The 24,416-nt window shown below is 41.9% G+C and overlaps 1 protein-coding gene across 11 annotated transcripts in view; it reads left to right on the top strand.

Moving 5' to 3' along the window:
* The window catches only part of KCNIP1 (potassium voltage-gated channel interacting protein 1), a 288,984-nt gene that overhangs the window by 258,957 nt on the left and 5,611 nt on the right, over nucleotides 1-24,416 (top strand). For 9 of the 11 annotated variants that reach the window (XM_010410132.4, XM_010410124.4, XM_010410126.3 and 6 more), the window contains 6 exons: nucleotides 10,478-10,602; nucleotides 16,872-16,941; nucleotides 19,689-19,759; nucleotides 21,424-21,531; nucleotides 22,468-22,572; nucleotides 23,103-23,165. In XM_010410132.4, the coding sequence (XP_010408434.1) occupies nucleotides 10,501-10,602; nucleotides 16,872-16,941; nucleotides 19,689-19,759; nucleotides 21,424-21,531; nucleotides 22,468-22,572; nucleotides 23,103-23,165 (519 nt within the window). In that variant the 5' untranslated portion in view covers nucleotides 10,478-10,500. The remainder of the gene's footprint in view (nucleotides 1-10,477; nucleotides 10,603-16,871; nucleotides 16,942-19,688; nucleotides 19,760-21,423; nucleotides 21,532-22,467; nucleotides 22,573-23,102; nucleotides 23,166-24,416) is intronic. The other 2 variants (XM_019292334.2, XM_039559510.1) reach the window with 2 other exon arrangements.

Genomic DNA, 24,416 nt, shown 5'->3' with positions numbered 1-24,416 from the left:
AATATATTTCTCCCTGAGGGCAGAGGGGTTGTGTTGGGGCTCCTGGAGCTGAGAAGAGACTGGAGCTGGGTGAAAGCAATCCTAGAGCTAAGAACCCGTCCTTCTGTATATTTACTAGTGAGGGATTTGAGCACAAAGCCATTTTATATCTATTCTAATTAGGTCCTTTAAATTTCTTTCAATTAAACAAACAGTCTGGTTTAGAGTCTAAAACAGATCCTTTCTGATTTTGAAAACCCTTTTGATAAAAAAAGAGACCTAGGCAGACACACCTCCAGCCAGAAAAATGTTTCATCACACCCCACAGCACTCCAGTGCACTGATTTCCTGAAAGTGAGACAAACAGTACCTTCTTTTTACCTTTACCAGAAATCTACTCTACACCAGAATTGGGTTAGCTTTGAAATAAATACTATTGGCCGTGTCCAGTTTCTCAGATCATAGGAACAAAGTCAAACAATAGTTCTAGGGTGTGCGGTGTCTTCAACCAGCACAACTGGAATGAAATGAAATCCAGTGTTGATCAGAAAGTTTCTGAACTTTCAGATGACTGGGCATGGGCACAAATACAAAATGCTGCCATGCAGATGTTGCAGGGGAAATGTGAGCATTTTATTAGCATGCACTGCCAAAATAGGATCATGTGACTGCAAATTCAGGCTTTTCTCCTTTTTTCCATCACTGCTTCCTGTATCTTATTTTGGTACCTGTGAGGTTTGTGTTTGACAAATAATCAAGTCCTCAGTAACAGTTTCTTCGTGTTTTGGAAAGAGGTTTTATAAGTGGTGATAAGGAATCGTAACTTCTTCTTTCTGTGCTATTCAGTATGCTAAGTAGGCATATGAATTTGAGATGATGATGAAGACCTTTTCTGTTTGTTTTTTTAATTGAAAAGTGACATTTTTCAAAAAAGAAGAATTCAGTGTTAAATAAAAAGTATAGGCTGTAAAGCAAAAACACATAGCCATAATTTTAATAATCTGGAAGGGAATTAATTTTATGTTGAACTCCTGAAAGCTGACTCCGTAAGTCTTTCATACAGTGAAGAAAAATACATTGTTACAAGAAGCTTTTTTCTGTTTCTCTTTTTTTAAGGGTTTTTTCCCCTATTCTACAGAGAGGAGAAGAGAATATTATTTCTACGCAGAAAATACTATCTACAATTTAAAGTTTTGATAAGCCACAAGGTTACCCTATGCAGAAATTTAGATACTTTTTTGCCTTTTTTTTTTGTGGTTTTGTTTTTTTTTTTTGCAGCACATGTAGTCTTCCTGCTATCCAAAATAATTTCTGATGCATCTTCATCTTTTCAAGCCAAGTATTTCCAGTGGGCCCTCTCCATATACTCTATTGCTTTTTCTTATCACCCTTACTAAATCAGGCCACTGCTGCTATGCTTTCTCTAACGACTGCATTTACATTTCTTTGTTCCCATCAATGGAAATTAGTTTGCAGCTAGTGTTAACATGCAAATTTAAAACTATCCTAATTAGACTTGAAATGGGAGATTATTTTTTTCCTGTCCTCAGGTTACCCAGCAAAGCAGGTGATTCCTTGGCTAATGTCTCAACAACTCTGTCTTCAGCCAAGATTCAGGGCCTCTTTAAGCAACCTGCTCATTCTCTTTGTTTATTACAAACCTGTCTTGGTGGATCAAGTTTAAAAAGTCATGTGATTATACTGTATGTGATAGAGTGGAGTTCATTAATTTTACTAATTGTTTCTATATGCTTTCCATGAGTCTCCTGGTGTGGACTGCGCTGTCTGTAAGATTGAATCCATGGCCCACTTGATCCCAGAGCCTATTGGGAGCTCCCAGGGCCAAGGTGTGCTGTGCTGAGCTCACGGGGCTCCCTGGGCAGCAGCCCCAGGCAAGACACTGCAGAGCCCATGGTGAGGTGGGAGAGCTTTTGGAAAGTTTGGGCAGCTGGAGGCACAGACTGCTTGGAAATGAAGGGAACAGAGGCCAGCTGGATTTGGATTGAGGGCAGGAGCTGCCCGGGCTGGAGGTCAGGCTGGGGAGCCACATTCTGACCAAAGCTCTGGTGCCTTTTGCAGGTTATTGCAGATCATTCTGTGTGCCAAGTTCTGCAGTAAAAAGAAACTGGTGCCATGAGAAGACATATACATATCTTTATAACTATTCCTTGTTATTTTTCTTTTACTTTTAACCTAATTTTCTGATGACGTTTTCTCCCAGAGGATGTGACGGTGTTGCAAGTGACGTGACTGCAAAGAGCACCAGTTAGAGCCTTCCAGACCACCTGAGACTCCTTCACCCTTACTAATCACTGTTTTATTCCTACTGCTGTGGAGACCCAGACCGTGGAGCACAAGGCTGTGGGCCCCTCTTGCTGCCCTCAATAGATTTTGCCTGCAAAGTTCTCCTCACCCCTTCCCCAGGCTGCTGCAGGATGACTGCTGCATTGCTGTCTCGCTGCAGGCATGGGTGCATGGTTGGGTGCATGCTTCCCTTCACACGCTGCCCTGAGCTTCATGGTCATGCAGGGGACAGCAAGCTCTGACTTCCCTTCCTGCCTCTTGGGGTAAGGGAAAGAGGCAGTTCAGGGGAAAAGAATGGAAAATACACTTGGAAACAATCCTACCATCACTGGGAAAGGATACTCTGTGGCACTTGCAGAACACATCCAATGGCACCTTAAAATTAGCTTTGAGTGGTTGTCACTTCCTTTTTGTTAAATTTTTTTCCTCCTTTTTCCTAGACCCTGCCCAATGGTTTTGCATGTATCAGAGAGGTAAAATTTCAACCAGTTTGACTTTATCAGTTGTAATTTCTTCGTAGTAAAAGGTTTCTTAACCTAGGAAACAGCTTTCCCCCAGCTGAGTTTATTCCCATAGAAATTGAAGGAACTAGAAAGAAAATGCCCCAGTTCTGGGTCAGCTGCAGCAGCCCAGTCCCCCTCCCAGGAAGGAAGCCCCAGCTTTTGACTCGACCTCCAAGTCCTCCTGTGTGCAGGGTTTTATCACATGAAGGGCTGAGTCAAGTGCTTCCCAGTTCAGCTGAAGTTTTGAGATGGTATGAGTATGAATTTTTTGAAAATCATCAGAGGGAAGTGATGTTCTAATCTTTCTAGTAAGGCTTTTTTAAATGTTTTTTCTTTTTTTTTGAAAAGTCAGCTTTGAACAGCTGCTTGGAGGAAAGCACTTGTCCCAAAAGTACATTTTCTGCAGCATCCCCATGGAAAAGCAACAGAGCACTAAGCAAGCTCTCAGGGATTTTCCACCTGTTTTCACAAGTTGTTATAAAGCCTTATAAATGCTGCTACAGGACGTGTGGGAATGTGCAAAGAAGATTGAAAAGGAAGTGCTGTCCTGGGTAAGGCCAGTGCACTGGAAGGACACGTTGCAGTTTCTTCCTCTGGGAATGGCCACAGCAAAAACAGTTCTAATGACAGGTGAACTTCATTCAGTGTCTGCAGAAACATCTGAATTCAAATTTGACATTGCATATTTCATGTTCAAACCATTGTACCTGCTCTTAGCCGTGTTCCAGAAAGACATGTGGGAGGTACCTCAAAATTCCTGTGCCTCCTTTTTTGGAGAATAATGTTGGTTTTGCATCCCTGGGTACAACTGTGAAGCTAATTAAAGGAGTATAGAGGCAGAGGACAGTATTTACACATTTTGCATAGATCATTGTAAGGATTAGACAAGAAATACAAAAAATCTATTTTTTTTTAGTAATTATATTTGTTATTATTCGCTATTTTTATCTTGGAATTTTATACGCTGTTGGATTTTCATGTATCTTCTCTCGGCAAGTGGTGGTGTTGCAGGTTCACAAAGGCAGAACAACCCTGCTAAGCTTGGCTGTTTGTGTAATGAATTTGATGTTGCTGGTTTAGTGGTGAAAATCACAGAATATTCTGAGTTGGAAGGGACCCACACGGACCATAAAATCCAGCTCAAAATACACCTGAAGGAGTCAAAAAATCATATCAGAAAAAAGGGAGGAGATAAGGAGACACCACTCTCTTTTTGGTTTATTGCCTGGAGAGAGTCCCTTTGGTTTGGAAACTGATCTCTCCATCCAGGCAGTATTATTAAGAATTATTTTAAATAATAATAATAATAATAAAGGGTGTTCAGCTTTAATTGTGTTTAATATTTGATACATCAGTAGGTACCTCTGTACCATTTTTTAACTGCTGTTTGCCATGAGCAGATTTTCCTTGCCCCTTTTTTGGGATCACAGCTGAGTCTGAGCTGCTGCTTCTGTCCCTGCCCGGCTCCAGGAGTGTGCGGGATTTGCCGGACGGGGTCGCTTAAAGGCGGGGACAGTGCCCTGGGGGGAGCACATGGCCCAGCGCAGGAATGCGCTGCAGGAATGCGCTGCAGGAATGCGCTGCAGGAATGCGCTGCAGGAATGCGCTGCAGGAATGCGCTGCAGGAATGTGCTGCCGGATAGCTCAGCCCGGGATCGGGAAGCTCAGAGCTCCAGGGACATCCCAGGCTGCGTCTCCCGCAGCTCTCACCCAGCTCCTGCCCCACAACTTCCTGCCCTAATGAGCACTTACGGACTCAGGCCTTGAGTTATTTCTCTTCATGAAATTTCCAAATATTTGCAATTGATTTCCCACAGGCAAGACCTATTTCCTGCAAGACCTGCCCAAGAGCACATTCTGTCTGGAGATTAATTTCAAATATACCGTGGGTAAACTAGAGTTAATTTTTTCTTAAGGTCCTTGCTCCTAAAGTATAGCTATTTTTTTTTTTTAATAAAAGCAAGATGCAGTCTAATAATTCTTGCATGTAATTTAATCCCCTTCAGCTGTATTTGTAAAATTACCCATTTCATCTAGTGCCTGTCAGTTTTACAATTAACACTGGGCACATTAGCTTCACTTTACGTCTTGACCTTTTTCCTTAACAAAAAGTGAATTTATTATAAGCAACTTGTTTTCAAAGTTCTCCCGTGAGCCATGGAGAGTGGTGTTCTGTGGTTTCACCTTGCAACCTCTGGATGCAGGGGACAGGGTCATTTACATTTTTATTAAATCATCGTTTGCACCCTTTAAACTGTGTTTTAGGTTCTGGGTGTCCTTGGCGAGCCTGAGCACTGTATGAGGCCTCACTACTGCTTGTTTGGCAAGCACATGGGCTGCAATTGCTGCAGGATTGCACCTGAGAAAGGTGTTTGGTGCTGTTTGATGCTTATTTCCCAAGCGACTTTGCCCCAGCAAACCCAGCCCTGTGCAAGGTTTGTGGGTGCAGAGGCAGCTGCCAGCGCCAGGAAGGATGGGCAGGCTCAGGAATGTGGCTGCTCAAACTCAGAGCCGAGGCAGCGGCTGGGTAATAACACACAATCTATAGGACACAAATACGCTTTGGATTGGTGGAAGGTGTCCCTGCCCGTGGCAGGAGGTTGGAACTGGATGATCTTTAACGTCCCTTCCAATCCAAACCGTTGTGTGAAATGCTGCAGGGTCATTTGCAGGCACTCTGAGTATGGAACTTCCCAAATGGTAAAGATAACAGAAAGTAAAATTGGAACAAATATGAAAGGATGAATAAAGCAAGCCTCGTTAAGTAATTTCTAAAGTGTATCCTGTTAAAACATCGATTTGCCTTAAGGAAAATACATTCTCTGCTCTTGAGTAAGGAACAGTGAAATACAGTCTCTTTCATTAGCAACAGTCTAAAATATGCATGTACATGCAATTATGTCAAGATTAGTTTTTTTGTAACGTGAAGTCACTATTTGGTTTTCATTATATGAGGAAATGTGCATATCCTATGGGCTAAGCAAATACAGATGCTATTTTGCACAAAAATACAAACCTAAGTGATTATTTTAAGCTGGGCTTACATTGGAGTAAGATTACCACAGGTGATTCTACCAGACCCAGACCTCATTCCCCACTATTAAAGCAGTCACAAAACTATGGGAAGAAATGAATTCTCACTCAGGAAATGCTACATCCCATTCTTCCATTTTTAAACACATTGTAAGGAAAACAGCTAAGAGAATGTTCTGTACTGGCTAAACAATCTTCAGCCTAGGACACAACTCACTGCAGCCAACTGGCATGGAAGGGATTCATCCCGGGATGATTTCAACAAGTGTTGGAACTAAAACCAGAAAAAGAATAAATTATCATTTATCAGTACCTGTAAGCAGAAGAAACCTTCTGCATTAGTTACTGCTTCCACCTAATTAGTGAGTACAGAGAACCCAAAAAAAAAAAAAAAAAAAAAAAAAAATCATGCTTTGAGATCCAGAGTAATAAATTGGGACCTATTTGCTAAGGCTCAAGCTTTCACTAAGCAGCTGGATGGTACCCAGCCCCTGGGTCGCGTGTCTCAATCAGCCCGGCAGGGATGTCCTTCCAGCTCAGAACGGATAAGGGTGCTGTAAGCACCAGCTGGGGGGGTGACCACACTCACCCCTTGCAGTGGGTGCGGTCAGTCCCAAGGTCTGTTCATGCATTTGTGAATTGAAGGAGAAGCAAATTAACTTTAAACCAACAGCAAGGTTGTTTCCCTCGCTCAAATATCTTTGGATGTGCAGCAAACTGTAAACAAAGCAAAACTGAGGAAGAATATGGTATTAGATAAAATATCTTAACATCATTCCTATCAAAAGTTTAAATTTGCATGTGTTTATGTATATACACTTTTGCTTGCACTCACCACCCTACAGTGAGCTTCAGTTTAATAAAACTCTAGTGGTTATAAACGCAAGAGCTCATATTTCATACAGTGACAGCTCTGAAGAGCTGGAGGGACTGAGCCAGAATGATAATGAAAATGTAAATAAAAGGAAATACAATACCCATGATAAAAAGTGAGGGCAGAGGAGGAAGTGCCAATCTCCTGTTTTGCCACTGCGGTTTCTGTGGTTAATTTATAGGTTATCAGGGAATAGAAGAAAAAGGTTGAAAAGAGCTGACTTGAGAGCAAGCACTGAAAAGAAACAAATCGCGAAAAAATAAAATCTTTGTGGAGGGTGAGGACTAATGAGTTGGAAGCAATCAGTTTGCACAGAAGAGCAGTTTGTGTCCTCAGGTCTGGCTTCAGGTCCCTCCTGCTCTGCGCTATGCCCTCTGCAGCCTTGGCCAGGAAGGGAAGAAGGATGAACAGGGATGTTGCTGAAAGAAAACCTTTGAATATGGGATGACAACTGTGTGTTAAATGTGGTGAACGTGACGGAGGGGTGTTTGATCTGTGAGGCCTATTAATGTGAAGCTGATTACTCCTAAAAGAAGTTTTATCACGATACATGGAAAATAGCTCTTCATTGGCAAGTGATAGACAAAATGGCCTATTTTCTGTGGTGATGTTCCAAAAAATGCTCAGGACTGCTCTGCTGCACTGGAGCCTGTTCCTGAAGGAGCAGCTTCTGCCATTTTTAAGTGTGTTCACTGGAAAATGATTGGTCTGGCAACAATTTGAGTGTCCCCTTGGCCAGATCTAAAGCTTCATGAATTCTTTTGCTTAGTTTTAAAATACTTCCCTTGGGAGAGGAAGAGGGAGCAGATGAAAATATTAACCCACAGGGAACCATCAGATCCTCTTCAGAGACAGATTTTAACATAGATTCTGGATTAGGGAACAAAGGAAAAAACAGAGTGTCCCTTTGCAAGGGATACATTTCTCATCATTTTCTTTCTGAAGTTTGGTGTAGAAAAAGGAGAAACATTTCTCAGCATGGTAGATAGAATCAAACATACAAGGATAATCTGGCTTATTCTTAACATAGAAATATCTGCCCTGTGGAACCTAAGCTCATGAGCTGACTGTTGGGAAAGTCTATTCTTGCAGAATAAGCTAAAGGAGATGAGTGCCACTCTTTTGAAGTAATGACTCACTGAATGAGATCAGTACTGTCAAAAGACAAGAATCGTTATTAAAGTACAGCATTCACCAAGTAATATTTTATTCAAGAATATTTGGGAAAAAAATAATTCCAAGACCCTAATTTTGGGTCTGCTTGTGTAAAGGGCATCTAGACAACTCTGAGTTTTGAGCTGTAATTCTGTAGATTTTGTTTAAAGCTATTGTGGAGCTCTATGGCAAGTTTTGCACAAGCGAGACCTTTTTCTTTAACTACTTGTTTTTTAGAATACTAACACAAATTCCAGTAAGTGTTTTTAAAAACTGTCTGCTTAAGAAGGAGGTGGAAAAGTATATGGCAAATACAATACCCACAAAAAATTAGTCATATCAAAATGCCTTTGCAAAGAGTAAGACTTTTCTCAGCTGAATCTTTCCTGGCTCTGTGGAAACCATCTGAACCTCCACGTTGTAGGGGCATAAGTAAAAGCAAGTGTGAGAGTGTTTCAACAGGCTGGCTTCCCCCTTCAGCCTCACCCTGTAGGCTGCATAGATAATTCTTTTTTATCCCACTCTCTGTTAAATCACGTTATAGGATATAAAGAGTAGTTGGCCACTGTGTTACACTTACAGTTTACATTGACTGAAATTGTAAAGAACTTTAGGGTGGCTCAAGCAACAGGAAATGTGGGTGAAAAGCTGAGCATGTTCAGCTGGTCAAAGAGCAGAGAAAGCCTCCAAGTCCTGCTTGTGCGGCAGAAAAACAAATGCCTGCCAAGGTCCTGTGTAAACTGCTGGTGGCATCGGGCGCAGCGGGGATGTGTGGGAGGGGAGCCAGGTTATGTGCATTTGTTAAGGAAAAAGTTCAGGTGATTTATGGTTAACTAAAGGTAACTAGAAAGCTATTTCCTGTACAATGTATAGACTAGTGATGGGTTTCCCTAACCTGGCCCCCTTTTAAATGGATTTTCTCTCTTTTTTTCAACCAGTCATTTCTCTTCCCTCATTTTAAAGAAGTTCCCACATTTTTCTCTCTTTGCAGCTTCTGCATTCCTTCATTTTGAGGCATTAATTCTCTTGCAAAGAAAATGGCTTTCCCCCCTTATTTCACATTACTTTTTCTTTTTACTGTAGCAGACATCCTTTTTCATCTCCTTTATTCTAACAGGAGCTGTAATTTTTAGACTCTTCATTTTCCCTTTGTGTGGGGAAGGTGAGTCCTTCAGGCTTCTTTTGGCCACTTGCCAGCCTTCAGTCCCTTTTTCTGCACCAGCTGATACTCTGCTCCTGTCCCATGCTGTTACAGCCTCTCACCTTTATTCCCCTGCTGTGCAAGGGACCTTCAGAACAGTATTTAGGAATGCATTTTATCTGTTCAAGGCCTCCAAATGCTGACTGTGATGATGCAGATGTGGCGGATTAGGAGGATGGCTGAATTCACCAACATTTTGAACCAATTTCTTAGTACTGGCAAAATGAACCAATGTTAATTAACCATTAGCACTTACTGACATGTGCCCTCCGTTAATAACATTCAATTTAATATATGTATATGTATGTCTATGTATGTGTGTGTGTGTGTATATATATCTCTGAAGAATTAGTTAACTTATGAAAATACACCTTCGGGCTGGTCTGTTCTTTCACTAAGCCAGTCTGCTCTGAATTCATGCCTTTCCTCCACTCAGAGTGACTATTTCCTTGCAAATTTCTATTTAAGTTGTTGTCTTACAGCAGAAGTTACTATATTATGCTTGAGCCAAATAACCTAAAATGTTTTTACAAGGCATGAATTGTGCAGTTTTGACAATAAAGGCAGTGTTTGCTTTTATGCCAAGCAACTGTGGATTGGATTTTCATGTCAGCTGAAGGCTGGATCTGGTCCTTGAAGTTTAGAGAATCTCAAACTGACAGACATTAAGTATCTGTATATTTGGGCATTGCATACGCTCCTGGAGGATGGGCTTGACAGGGGAAAACATGCTTCAAAAATGAGGTGAGGTTATGGTAATACAGGGTATGACAGATCTCAAGTATTTTTCTTCCTTGCAGAAGAACACTCTTTTGAGTAAGATGCATATAAGTGTTTTCATTTTCTATCTCTTACCCCAAAAAGTCCATGTAAATTCAGGCTGAATTCATTCCAGATTCTGCAAGTGTGGACAAAATTTGAATTTCTCCTAGGACTAAAGTGACCTTCACTGTCTCTAGAGCAAGCTTTTTGGTTAGCACACAGAAGAGTTTCCCTCACTGTTTACCCTCAGTATAATGTCGTTGTCTAATATGCCTGAGCATGTCTGCTCTCTCAGATATATTTGCACAGCTTTCTTTAAAGCCAGTTCTTTGAAAGTGCTATTCCTCCACGCTGTTTCGATATTTAAGTATGAAATGTCTGTGGTTGCCTTTTGGAGCAATGTGTCTGCTGCTGCCCTTCTGCTCTCACCACCATTTTGGCTTCATGAATGGGCAGCTAATTGGCAGCCCAGTAAGAAATGTGAGCTGTTGCTTTACTCCTACGGCTTTTATTTTGCTTTCAAGAGGTTGAAAACAGTTATACAGATCAGTTCTGTTGGTGGTTTCTTTTTAATCTGTTGCTCTTGAAATCCAGTCTGTCCTATCTATCATGTTAAAAGAGCAAAGGTAACGACCAAAATAAATATTTTCCTGTCTTCTCTTTCAGATAAAATTGAAGATGAATTAGAAATGACTACAGTGTGCCATAGACCCGAGGGACTGGAACAGCTTGAAGCACAAACCAATTTCACTAAAAGAGAACTTCAAGTTCTTTACAGAGGATTTAAAAATGTAAGAACAGTATTGCAGTGAACAGAGTCTAATATGTATGTCCCCACCAGCTTCAACTGCTCAGCTCGATTTTGTATTATTCCCCTGCTAAACATTAGTAGTTTTGTATTAGATCTCCCTTACCACAGCAAAATGAGCACAATCTGCCTCTCCATCTAATATTTATGACGCTGCAATCTGCCTAAAACTGGGTTTGGATGAATATTCAGCACATAATGGTCTCATTAAACTTGTTCCCCAAATGTCAGCAAGGACACTTCAATTTCCTCAGCTGTGCCAGCACTTGAAGATAACCTGAAAGTGTTTTTATGGCTACTTACTTTAACCTTGTTGTCATCTCCTCTTGTCCAAATATAAGTGGTACGGTTCACTCATGATTAGCTGCCCAGGATAGAGATTTTATCCCTTCTCTAGCTGCAGAAATCTTGCTCTTGTAGTAGGATCTCAGCAGAGCACTTTAGGACTTTAAGGTCCTGCATAGTAAGTAGGGAATAAGACTGGAGTGGCAGGAGCCAAAGAGAAATCAAAAGTTAAATGTGTATTAAGACTGAGGAGACAAGAGAGAGGCTGCAGATTTCTGGGAAAGCAGGCACCAATGCCAGCTGGCATGACTGGGTGTGCAGAACAGCTCCGTGCCCATCCTTGTGAGCCACCATTCCAGCCAGGCTCCCTGGGAGCAGGGAGGCTGCAGCTCCTGAGCCTCAGCCTGCTTCTGCTGCCACTCAGGGGCTCCTCACAATAAGGAGAAATGGATGGGGAATGTTGAGGCTACATGGAGCAGATGCTTTATGGACCTTGAAGATTCAGTACTCATTACATGTTTGCCTGAGGGTCAGGATTTAGTCACCCAGGTGGTTTGTGCCAGCTGATGTTTTAATGATGATTAACAGGTCAGAATTGAGCTGGCTCAATAAACATAGAGTGGTTTTTAAGTTGTCTTGCAGGACAGCTCCAGCATTCAACGACCATCACAGCAAAATGCTGACATTTCTCAGAAAGTCAAGTCTACTGGGTAAAAACTTGTCAAAAGAAAGCTGAGCTACTTTAAACACAGGCAGATCTGAGGGAACCTGCTGGACTTTGAGAAGGGCCTTTCTTTTTTGACAGATTTTTGGAATTTGATCTAATCACATTTCCAGTGTACATTTGACTTTTCCAAGGAGTCTGGTGGTTTTACCCTTTATTTCACTGCTCACCTAAGTGGGCCAAAGCACAGCTCAGCTTTCTGTATTTTTGTTTGGTGCACATGGCATATTTGTGCAGCCTTTGCTGCACGTAAGAGGTCATTTCACATGTGAAGTTTTCTAACTGAACACTGATATCTCCTCATGCTTTCAGCAGCCAGCAGGAAATCATATGGCTTTTGAGACAGAGCTTGGCAGGTTAACACCCAGATATGACATGACTGCCTACAGCAGGGGATTAAACCTAGTTTTGCTAAGATCTCTACAGAGCCTTCTGTATTGCTGTCAGGTGGGAATCCTGTGTGGGAGAGCTCTGCTCTGTGCTGGGAGGATTTGCAGATGCAAACCAGTGTGGCAGACTTGGATCACTCTCAGCACACAGGACATTTACCTCTTGTCCTTCCCAATTTTGCTATCACTTTGCACAACAGAGGCATTACCTCCCAGGGAAAGAGTGGCAGACAAGTGCCACTTGTGACCTAAACCTAGGATGTCACTGAAGGTCTTGGTATTAATTGGCAGTGCTGGCAAGGTCTTGGTTTATATCTGGATATTAGGACAAAGCAGGCTGTTTTTATCCAACTGCTCTGCACACAATATGCACAATAAATACACACAATGAAGTTTCATATCTAAGGTTTAAACTGACATGAAAGTGCAGCTTTAACATTGGTAGTCTGCAAATCATGGTTTCAATGGGATGAGTAATTACACACAGGAGGCAAACTGGCTCAGCTGTTACCATATTTGCTATTGTACCAAACCGTCTGTTCTTTGGGATGATGTTACAGTGCCATCTGGAGATTTGAAATCCCTGTGGGAATACAGTCATTTTCCTCTCTGGCTTGTACTTACTGCTTGCTCTCAGTGATTGCACAGGTCCTGTTTAATCACAAGGCAGCACCTGGATAATCACAGAGCCATCTGCAGGAACTTGTATTGGGCACAGAAGGATTGAAGTCCTGGCTGCAGAGGATTTGGTGTGCAGGAACAAGGATGGTGTTCCACCAAAGGCGGCTCAGCACAGCCTGGGGTGGCCTCTGGACTAGTGCCCTGTCTGACCAGGGTCCTAATTCTCAGTACCTTTAAACCTGTTCTTTCTTTGTCTCTGAATTCTGTTCCCCCACTCCCTCCAAATCGTCTCAGTCTTCACCTGGTGTGTCACTGGTCTGTTCTGGTGTTTTTGCACCAGACTGATGGAGGCTGCTAATAAATTCATGTCCAGAGAAGCCGAGCACACTAATCAGGCCTGTGTTATTGCTGCCTGGCAAAATGTCCCCTCTCTTTGCCTTCAGCTTGCATTTTCATTTGTGAAAGGGTGCCACCCTCCAGCATCTCTTGATTCTAGGACCAACATTTCACATTTATCTTAGCAGTTGCCTGTGCTCGAAGGATTCTGCATTATGTGAATAGTCTCTTTTGCACTTCAGAGCTGTCTCAGACGGGAGCCAGACTAATGTGAGGTGTTTGGTCCCATCTTTTTGGTTGGGATTCTACGAGAGCAAAGAAACAGGCAAACCCAGCAGAACCTCTGGTGGGTCTTGCTTTGGCACAACTTAACAAAAGAAAATGTGATACCTTCTGTCGACAAAAACACCAGAATTGTTTGAGCTAAACAGCTATATCAGCACAGGAACAAAATGGCCATGAATAGGCACAGGCTGGAATTAGAAGAAAGTTTCTGCCCCCCAGAGGAGTAAAGTTTGGTGAGCAGTTATGGAAGTGCAGGGAGGGAGAGCAAGAAAGTATTTTTATGATGAAAACTGATAAATTGATGTCTAATGAAGTGACCAACAATACAGAGATTTGAGTTCAGTAATTCAGGATCTTCCATTTCAGCCATGTTTCTAATGGCTTACATTCTTTGGAATTGAGTAGATGGATTTGAAAAAACTGGGGGGTTTGTGGGATTTTTTTGGTCAGTTTGGGGGGTTTGTGCTGTTAGGGGAAATACTTGTTGGCTGCAAGGGATAATTTCTTAATACTGAATCAGGAAACAGACAACCCAAATAACTGAGGGGCTGCTGGAGACATCCTTACCTTGCTTTAAGTGTGAGTATTTTAGCAAATCTGTAACGAAGTGTAGTATGAGATGCAATTGTAACAAAGCAGAATTATGGAGATTAAAGTGAGCAGTACAAGCGAGGGAGAAATGTTCTGATATTTTAATAATCCCCAAAACATCTCCAAAGTGGAGAACATAGAGCAACAAAATACATGGGATGTTTGAGTGTTTAGAGGTGCAAATCTGAATTGTGGATTTGTCTGTGGTCAGCTAACTTACTACCTCTAATTTAGCGAAATGTGACCCCTGAGTACTCGTCCTGATGTTCTGGCCAGGTGAACTGAGGAGGGTCCGACAGGCAGGTTAGGCTCAGCTCCCCTGTGGTCTCTCCATCTCTGCTTTGCACACCTCTGAAAGCAATCAGTGAAGTTTATTTCTGATTCCAGCAGAAGAAAAATGCAACTCCTGTTTTATTTTTCCTTTGGTTTTGTGGGTTGGTGTGTTTGGTTTTTGTGTGGATTCAGCTCCTTTGTGGTTTAGTGATTTAAAAGCAGCATGAAAGGGTAAGTTCAGATGCATAGCTCATGCTGCCAAGCATGATAGTCAGCCCTCAGAAAATGAGGGGTTTGTTCTGTGCTTGACCACAATATAAAAAAAGTTCACTGTTTGACATTTTTAAGGAATTCATTGGTTAAGGAAATGAGAGGTGTTAACCTAAAACCCTGCTATCAAAGGAAGGCCTTATGAATACTACAGTGAAGGACTGTGCTTTTTCTTACTGACAAGAATTTTTTCTTGAATGAGTGAACCTTTATTAACTTCAGTGGAATTTAAGCTAACACTAAGCCTACCTGCTCTGTTTCACAAGAGAGATTTCTTTCGAGTCAGCAGAATTAAATGGTACTATAGCACTAATGAGGCCTCTTGAGCATTATTTGGCTCTTATAAAACAAAAATTGTGATCAATTAACTGCAAATGAATTGGTAGTAGCATATGTGTCTGAAAACAATCCAGTTATGGAGAGCTAAATGGGCTGATCGATGTCAGCGCTGCCTCTCCCCAGCACTCCTAGGGCTGTGATGCAAACTTTCTTTTGGCTTCCAGATGGAGCATCAGAAGCAATAAGGATCATGTGGAAATTCAGAAAATTAAGCGGGCCCAATGGCTAAAACTGCCAGGATAGCCCTTACCCCTGTGAGGGAGCACAGGCAGCAGCAGCCACATGCCCATCTCTGGTAATAATAGGGAAAGGAGCCCAGGGACTCTGCAATTGTGGGAAGCATAGAGAAAAAATTGATCAGTCCCTCATCTACAAACCGTCTTTCAGCACGTGTGTTTCAGCACATTGTTGCGTTATCAAGAGGAAAGAAGGAAATAGATCTCTGTGTGTCTGGCCAGTAGCACTGTGCTGGAAAGTTTGGGCAGGTTGTGCTAGGCTTGGTTTTAAAAAGAATGACAGTTTGGTGTAATGCTCTGCAAGGGCCCTGTGTGATCTTGTAGCAACAGCACTTCAGTGACCAAGGAGAACACTTCTACCCAAGAATGGCTGTGAATATGATACTTGGTCTGATCGATGATTAAAAGATACCGTAAATAAATATCAGATTATTTATTTAATGTATGTTAGCTTACAAGCTTCAGAAAACATGAACATCTAGGAAATATTTGGGAGAATCTCTTATGGTAGATGTTAGCTTCTACTTAATTATTCTTCTTTTGATGATTTCTACTTTAAAGATGAAAAGGTGACCACTTTTCTCATGATAAGGAAACCAGGCAATGGGTGTTTTATGAGGAGGTTTGGAACAGTTTGAGAATACTCATCTAACCAGGAACCTTGCAACCTACAAAATCACAAGTGGCACATAGAAAAATTGTCAGATCGACTGTTTGCTTGCTCTCTCTAAACAGCAGTTCAGGACTATCAGGCACAGTAGTAGGAGTCAGGTTCCAAGAATGGAAGCTGGGGATTCCTTGTGCAGAGGGTTATATCCTGTGAAGTTCTCTGCTGAAGGATCTGTGTTAAAGTGAGGCAGGAATCACAGCATGTCACAGAGAAAAGGATGCATGGAGTGTGTATAGTGCCAGGAACATAGGAACTTTCTTGATCCCAAATTTGCCCTTCAGCTCAATATAAGCATCAAGCCAAGCTATATGTGCCAGTTTTGTGAATTTGGTGAGAGGGAGTTAGCCTGCTCAGATAATCCATCTCAAGCATGTCCTACCAGCAGGAACAGTGCTCTTGCTCCCTCCTTCCTCCCTGATGGGAGGTTGGGGAATTAAATGGCTGAGTGGGGTCAGTGCTACAGCAGGGCACAGACCCCAGCGGTCTCTGTTGATCAGTGGCTCTGAAAGTGGGAGGAAGCTGACTTTTGTGTGTCTGTAATTCTGTGCTCTGTGAAAAAGGCTCAGTGCTGTGGTGACTTTATTGGTTTGCTCTGCTTTAGTTTTCAAAATTGGTTGATAGGCAAATTTGAGGAATAGTGCCATCAACTGGGAAATATTTTCTATAACTGAAAACATCACATAGTTAGATAGCAGTGCCCAAGACTCTATGATGTGTTATAGCAGCACTGACCTGGTGGGGGGTGTTTATTATTAAGGTTTGTTTGTAAGGACTTGCTAGTGTACTATGGACTGTTCACCTCTGTGGATCTGGAGTCAGGCTTCTGGCCACAGTCTGCTGCTGAGGATTAATGATTCATACCTGTGAAGGCATTAGACAGGGAGGTGTTAACTGGCATGAACGTTATTTGTAATAATTAGATGAAAGCTTGATATGAGAGAGGTCCTGAGCTGCCTTTCTAGGTCATTCTATAAAACAGCAATGAAACTGCTGAAAACACAGTTAGAAATGTTAATAATGGTGAACCAACTTTGTGAGATGCTTAAGATGAAATTGCAGCTTGAATTACTTTAATTTCTCCAGCTGCATAGCCTGTGCATGCAGAGCACTCTGAGAACAGGAGGATGATTGTTTCATTGCTCTCTTTGGGCTTGTACAGTTTTGCAAATGAACCTTTACAAAGCTGGGTTTTACTTGATTCTTTTTCTGTCTCTCTTTTTTGTTTTCCAACAGGAATGTCCTAGTGGTGTTGTTAATGAAGAAACATTCAAACAGATCTATGCACAGTTTTTTCCTCATGGAGGTAAGTGGAGTGCTTTGTGCCTGTCAGGGCTCTTGAAGCCTTACCATTGCCTACTGCCAGCTGTCTGCAAAACTGCTGCAGATCATCTGTGCAAGGAATGGGAATTGAACTTAAGCTTTGAGGGTTTTAGACAGAAACACAAACATCAAGATAATAAAATTTTAGGCCCTTTGAACAGTTATTTCACATAGAAAAACCCCACTGAAGATTGCCCCTCAATGTCAGCTCTTTATTCCCCAGGTCCAAAATAGAAACTGGGGGTTGATGCTTTGTTCTGTACTGACTTTCTGTTGGCAGAAAGTGAAATTGCTTCCCCTCAGTGCATCTTTGCTTCCCTGCTGTTGGACTGCTGGGCATGTAGTGTCTAGCACAGAAGGATCCCAGACTTCTTTCTGGCCTGAACATTAATCAAAACTTCCTTAAAATTCTTAAAGCAGTTTTTAGTTGATAAGGAAACTCCTGGCTACCTGAAATGATCATTTTTGGTGTTTATGTGACTGAGTCATGTCATGTATAGGCATATTAAAGTATTGTATTAAATCTCTCAAATGATACATGTTCTTGCCTTTAAAAAACATCAATCATCTATATATTCTTCTAATTGGATATGTTCTGTGGGGATGCTGTTCTCAAATTGAAAAAAATGAGTCATTGGTTTAAGCAGCTTTTTAGCAAAAGATTAAGTATTTGAGGCTTTCCAAAAGATCCCACTCTGCAGTATCTGCAGAACACACTCCTTGGGGAATGATGACTGACCTTTCTGCGAAAGCGTATGTGTGCATGTGCATTTACTTAAAGAAGGTCATTAACAAGTGTTTTTTCGACTAAATGTCAAGATAAAACACATTATGCTTATGTTTTACAACCCATGTGACCTCAAAGATGTACACCTATAAAAAGTTTTCATTAAATTTCAGTATGAACTTGATGATTTCCTGTTGTGATTGCTTTTAGTTTTGTTACAAAATGCAACCAGACCATTTATTTATTTGTTTGTTTATTTATTGCAAAAATTAAGTATTTATAATTTTCATGTATTCCTGGATGTGGCTTTTGTTTCCAAGCTGAGTTCCAGTAACTCCAAGGAACTCCAGTTACCCCAATGAACTCCTTTAAGAGACACAGCTCAGGTGACTCCTTCCTTCCCATGTGTAAACACCAGTAGGCACAGAAGCTTCACTTTTTCATGGATAGATAACATTTTTTCCATTCTATTGAGGTTTTCAAAGACTTGTCTTTCTGTTTTCTGTGTGTTCCATTCCCTTGAGATTCCCTTGGTTAATGATGATGGAAATACAACCATGCTTAATAGTACAATGGGTCAATAGCAGATGGATTTTGTATTTTACATTGTTTTTTTTCACTTGGTTTCCAAACTATTTGTATAATCTTAGCTCACAAATCCTCAGAGTTTTTTACACTTTTATGGTTCTCTTCACAGATAAACTTGTACAACCTAGAGGTGGTAATGTAGCTCTGAATTATAAAAACCTTGGGCAATGTCATCCCACGCTTGTGTTATTTTTGTTAGGGCTCCTATCCTTGGCAGGTTTTAAGTTTTGCTATTCTGTCATCAAGTGATACAAGTGATTTAAGTATTTCTTAATGTACATGAAATAAGACCTCAGCTTATTCTTTTAGTTCATTGTTCAGTTTAGCTTAATAGGAGCTTTTAGTGGGACTGTGCCATACGTAATGTTGTGGTTTTCTTTTGGAGCTATTTTATTTCAGAATCCTTCTCTTAAAAATGTAGTACACAATTTTTTTTCCCTGAAGTCCAGTGCATTTTGTCGTTATGAATGACAGTAACTTAACTATTTGATTTTTCTGCACAGTGTTACACTTTCTTGGATTTGAATAATGTGAGAGATCAAAGTAAGGAGATGATGGGTCATTCCACCTGGGCAGAACAGGCACCAGGCTTCACCTGAGTTCCGTGCATTGAGTGCAGAGACTGAGGCTCGGCTGATGCTGTGTGCCAGAGAGAATATAAGAGACAAGAAGTGCATGGCTGCTCCAGAGCATAGCAGTGAACTAATTAGGGACTCTAATGTCAGTTACTTCCATCCTGTAAAGCTGAGCTTTAGTAATACAGGGAGCAGAGTGAATTGCCACCAGAGCAGAGACCAGGCCTCTGAAGGTCTTAAAGTTGCACACCTGTTGGATATTTTTTCTGCATACCACTACTGTTATTCTGAGCTAACAGCCATCGTTCATGGGGCTATAGAGACTGTTCTCAATAGAAAAGGTTTCCTAAAACCAGCAGTTTAAGATTCAAAAGAAAGAAAATACGCCTCTAGGTGAGACTGCTCTCCAGCAGCTTCAAGTAACTGCAGCAAGACCCTTCTGAACCTAGGCATTTCCTTGGGGGGTCTCTGCCGTGTCTCCCACAAAACACAAAGCTAGAGAAAGGATGCTGCAGTCTGCAGTCACTCTTTGGTATTTTTGCTCTGTTTCCCACCATTTGAACCAGAGACACTCTGGGATGGTGGGGGATTTTCTGCTCATTCTTTCAGGTACTGCCCCAAAATCCAAATAGTTTCTACTGTAATAAAAGCTTTTGCATTTCAAGGCTGTTTTGAGGGAGGGTGTCAGAATTTTGCAAGTCCATGTTAACATTTACTGGTTCACAGAATACCTGGCAATGCTTCAGGGTTGAATTATATACAGAAGGAAAAGAAGCTCCTGACTTGTTTAGAACCATCAGTGTGTAATGAGCTGCTGTCCCTGCCCTTTGTGCCTTTCAGATGCCAGCATGTATGCACATTACCTCTTCAATGCCTTCGACACTGCACAGAATGGCTCAGTGAAGTTCGAGGTAATTGCTTTGCATCTTCCTTCCATGCCACTTTCTCAATTTTGTGTTTTTAAGCTTTTCTGTCCATTCTTCATTGCAAAGTAGTAGGACTTGTTGGATTAAAGGTTAGTGGTTTCAGTCTAAAGTCAGTTGATGTTTTCAAATCTGGTTCACTTCAGTTTATGCAGATGCACTTCCATGTGTCAGTAAAGAAGGATCTAGATTGTGCTAGTCAGGATCAGAGGGAGAAAGTGCAGAGGGTTATGTAGCAGAGAGGAGTGGCTGAGGAGAGTCCCATATGAAATGAGGTGAGAGACACAGATAACTTGCACCTTGTACCTTCTGCAGTCATCATGCATTGCATGTGTTGAGCAAGCATCTCAGGTACTTGGAAACTAAATGCACCGTTTAAATAAAAGGCCTGTTGCAGTGGCTACAAACAACCTCTCTTCATGCTCAGCCCATAGTTGTAGGAGCGCAGCAAAGGGGTATGTTAAGTCATAGACTTCTAGAGGATGAAATTCATAGTTTTGAAGACTATAAAACTCCTATAAAACTACAAATCGTAGGCAGTCTTGCCTTTGCTGTCAAATGGCCAAAACCTCTGGTAATTTCCAGGTAAGACTGGGAAATGTGTTCATTCACTAAATGCAAAATGGGGCTGTTTCCATGTGCGTCTGTGTGTCTCTGTGGTGAGGGCTGCAATGGGAGGTTTGCATGGGGCAGCTACCCAGTAGCTAAAGCTGTCTGGAAACCTAAACAGACTGAGAACAGAAAAATGCTGTTAAAATAACAAACAAACAAAAACAAACCTAGAAAGTGCTGAACTTTCATTCCTGGCAGGTCTGTCTCTTTACTGGTTGTCAAACCATGAGCATTTTGTCCCCTTTTTTTGTATTGTTCAACAAATTCAAATTCCTCTGAGCCTTGGCAAAAAGGAGCAGAGGTTTCTAAGCAGTGATGCACTGCCCCATGCAGAGCTCATGGAGGTGACTAAGGATATTAAATGAGTTATCAGGAACTGTGTAGCGCTGTTATCCTGAAGCTCTGCCTGTGCTAACAAACCCCTGTAACTATGCTGCTCTCGGTGCCTGAGGCACCGTGCAGTATAATTAATAAATCAAAGTTATCAGAAGCAGTAACTTTACTGTAAGCAAAAAAACCCAGTTAAAATTATGTGTGTCACAATGAGTAATTAGTGGTGGGAATCACATCTGATCAAGTCTGACAGATTTTACCAGAGAACAAAATCTAAGGCTCCTTGTGTCAGAGGAGTTTAGGATCATTCCATCTCTCAAGGTGGACATGGAGAAAATGCTGCATTTTCTCCCTTCTTTGCCAGCACCTCAATCTGGAGGTAAGAAAGCATCAGCTTCTACTTCCACAGGCACAGTCCAGCTGTGTTTAACCAGGTGGTGGCAATCTGAGTGACAGCTCCTTGCAGCAGGGAGGAGAAAGGCCACTGGAGCATCTGGCAGTGCTCTTAAAAACCAGACATCTTAGTGAATGCTTCAGCCGTTGAGTTCAGTCAGAGAGGACGCATTTTGGGAAAACGGAGCCAGAAGAGGTTGATAAGCATATGCTCCATCCTAAAAAGATAAATCTTTTGACTGGCATTGTATAAAGAGGGTGACTTAGAAAAGGATGTTATGAAAATTCACACTTCTCTCTGTGCCTCAAACCAGGACTTTGTGATGGCATTGTCCATTCTGCTACGGGGAACTGTTCACGAAAAGCTGAGATGGACATTTAATCTGTATGACATAAATAAGGATGGCTATATAAACAAGGAGGTAAGGCTGTTTCTGACAAATGTGGTTGATTTTGGAAGAGAGAAATGATTGGGTTTTGTTGCAGAACACAATTAATTTTACATGCAGCTAATTAAATGCAAATCAGAATGGACTCAAGCATTTGTCTATGTCTAAGCAAAGTGCACTGTGATGTTATTGCATGATTTTCTAGACACATTTTCCTATATTATGGTACCTTTAATGAATTGTTTTAGCCAGGAGCAAAATCCTGGTTACAGCTCTGAGCCACATGACCCTTGAGAAGGGGAGGGTGACGGTGGCAATGATTGGTGACTGAGGCTCAAGGGCTTTCTTTCTGCACTGGGGGGCATCTGAAGCACTACAAGCCTCCAGCACCACTCCCAAACCCCGCATTTTCATCTGTTTTTATCTTCTTATCTGGTATTGCTTGTTCCCACTGTGGGAAGCCTTGGTTTTGAGCATGGTAACCTTGAATATGTGTCAAATACATCTTAGCCCACTCGAACCCATTGTGCATCCCTGGAGGGTTTGCAGTTACTGCCACTGGTCGTGGAGCTGAGGGGCAATTTTTGCAAGGTGTGGGGAGGGACCAGATTCCCAGTTACAGCTGGGAATCTCCTGGCCCTGGAGGAGGCTCTTGGGACAGGGGTGGTGCCACAGCACAGAGCTGAGCACAGCCCTTGCTCCCAGCACCTGCCATGTCAGAGCCAGGCCAGGGGAGGGGAGGGAGCCCTGTGGGAGTCTGTGGCATAGCACAGACAGAGAAAAGCAGTTCTTTCTATAGGATGAGTTTGTGTGTCGGGGTACATCTGTCTCCATGCACATGTACAGGCATTCCAGGTGCTGGGTTGTAATAGGAGAAGGAGGGTGAAGAATAGGGCAGTACAAGACAGAATGGGATATCATTTCTCTTAATTTCCTTTTTGTGTTTGTGCTGGCATGCTGCTATGGCAGGAAATGATGGATATCGTAAAGGCAATTTATGATATGATGGGGAAATACACATATCCAGTGCTCAAGGAAGATGCACCAAGGCAGCATGTAGAAGTGTTTTTCCAGGTACCTGGTTTTTGATGGGATTTTCTTAACACTTGAGCTATGCACCGATAGACTTTCCTGTAAAGTTGAGTCTATACCTTGTTATATATTCCAAAATAAACCTTAGCAGCCATTCAGCCTAACACTACAGGGCCTGCTGATTTCCTGGTTCCAAAGGTATCTCACTTGTCTCTCAGCCTGACCCTTTGCATTGTGATGTGCCACATCCAGTAAATCTGAAGCCTCTGCATGTGTTGCAGCCCTTCTGTGCTGCTTCTCTCAACTGCTCTTATGACTGACAGGAATGAGGGTGGGGGTCGGTCAGGCAGTGCATAAGTAAACAATGGAATAAGGACAGAGGTTCTGGTGTGTGTCGAGGAAGCAGCTGAAGATGACCTCAAAAGTGCTCCAAGTCCTTAGCAGTTGGCAATCCAGCTTTGAGTCTGAGGTCTAAGCTTGTTAAGTCCCAGCTTTATTCAGGTTGCATCAACTAAGGTATTATAATGTAACAATAGTGTTACCAATGTAAACTAATTTTTTTTTTTTTTCAGAAGATGGATAAAAACAAAGATGGAGTTGTAACTTTAGATGAGTTTATTGAATCATGTCAGGAGGTAAGGACTAAATTATAAGTGCAAGGAAAGATCTATCTCATGTCACATCATTTGCTTCCCTTTGGACAAACTCTGTTTGAAACAAGATGCTGCTCAGGATCCTGGGTTTTCTTTGCTCTGTGAAAAAAACAAACCAAAACAAAACAGTTTCAAGACTTGAGTTTCTGATGCTCTGTGAAGTCTGTGATTCAATAGTGAGGTAAGGTCAGGCAGAATATGGGAGATGATGTCTTCACATGCAGTGCTGGGACCAGTGCTTTTGTGTTCCTGAGTGGACTGCAGCGCCTAATTCTATAGACAAGCAGACAGCTGTAGAAAAAGCTCTTAACTACCTTAGGTTTTTTGGGGGGCGGTTTTTTGTTTGGTTGGGGGTGTTTTTTGTTTTTGGGGGGTTGTTGGGTTTTTTTTGGGGGGGGGGCGGTTGGTGGGGGTTTTTTTGTTTGTTTTTGGTTTGGTTTGGTTTTGGTTTTGGTTTTTTTCCCTTCATTTTGAGAGTCTGATGCTGTCTCTGTGCTGCCCCAGATGTCATTATCAGGTAGCACACTGCTGAGACTGCCCAGAGTCAAAGGTGTCTCAAATTCTTGCAATTACAGCCCTGAGTTATAAAACCAGTTGATGTTTTTATGGTCAAACATTAAAAGCAAATGCTGTCATCATAGCAATGATTTTTATTTTTCTTCTGTTTTGGAAGCTCCCTCTTGCAAATTCCACATATGAGATTGGCTGTGATAAATTTTTGTTGGTATTTTTAGCACTGGCACAAAGAAGCATCTGTGTTAACATGCAATTGGCCTAATGCCTGTTGTCTTAGACCTTGATTGTGTGAATACTTGCTCAGAGATATCTCTAATACTTGACCAGTACAATAGTGGTGGAAAAGGCAACCTCTGCCGTTTAGAATGCGTATTGGCCCTTCTGTGCATTTTATGTTGCCTGGAAAATTCTTTCCAGTTCTGCAGCCAGACAGCTCTTCTGTTCCTGAGCAAGGGGAAGATGCCCCCTGTGGAGGGCCAGGCTGGCTTCTGCTGGTTTTGTGTCAAACCTGGCTCTGGCCACATCCAGTCTCAGTCAGGGACTTCAGGCAGCAAAATCGTTGTTTAGCAGATGCATAGTAGAAGGCTAATGTTTTTCAGTTACTTCATTCTTGATCGCTCCTGATTGTTTGGCTTATTTTTGGCACCATCTTTATTTGATCATTTGTGTTGTGTATTATTCTTCACATTCTTAACTTGCCTGTAGGTGTGTGTATGA

Source organism: Corvus cornix, chromosome 13 (genome assembly GCF_000738735.6).
Source record: "Corvus cornix cornix isolate S_Up_H32 chromosome 13, ASM73873v5, whole genome shotgun sequence".
Classification (NCBI taxonomy): Eukaryota; Metazoa; Chordata; class Aves; order Passeriformes; family Corvidae; genus Corvus; species Corvus cornix.
The sequence above is the reverse complement of the archived record's forward strand: the minus strand, read 5'-3'. Positions and strand labels throughout refer to the sequence as shown.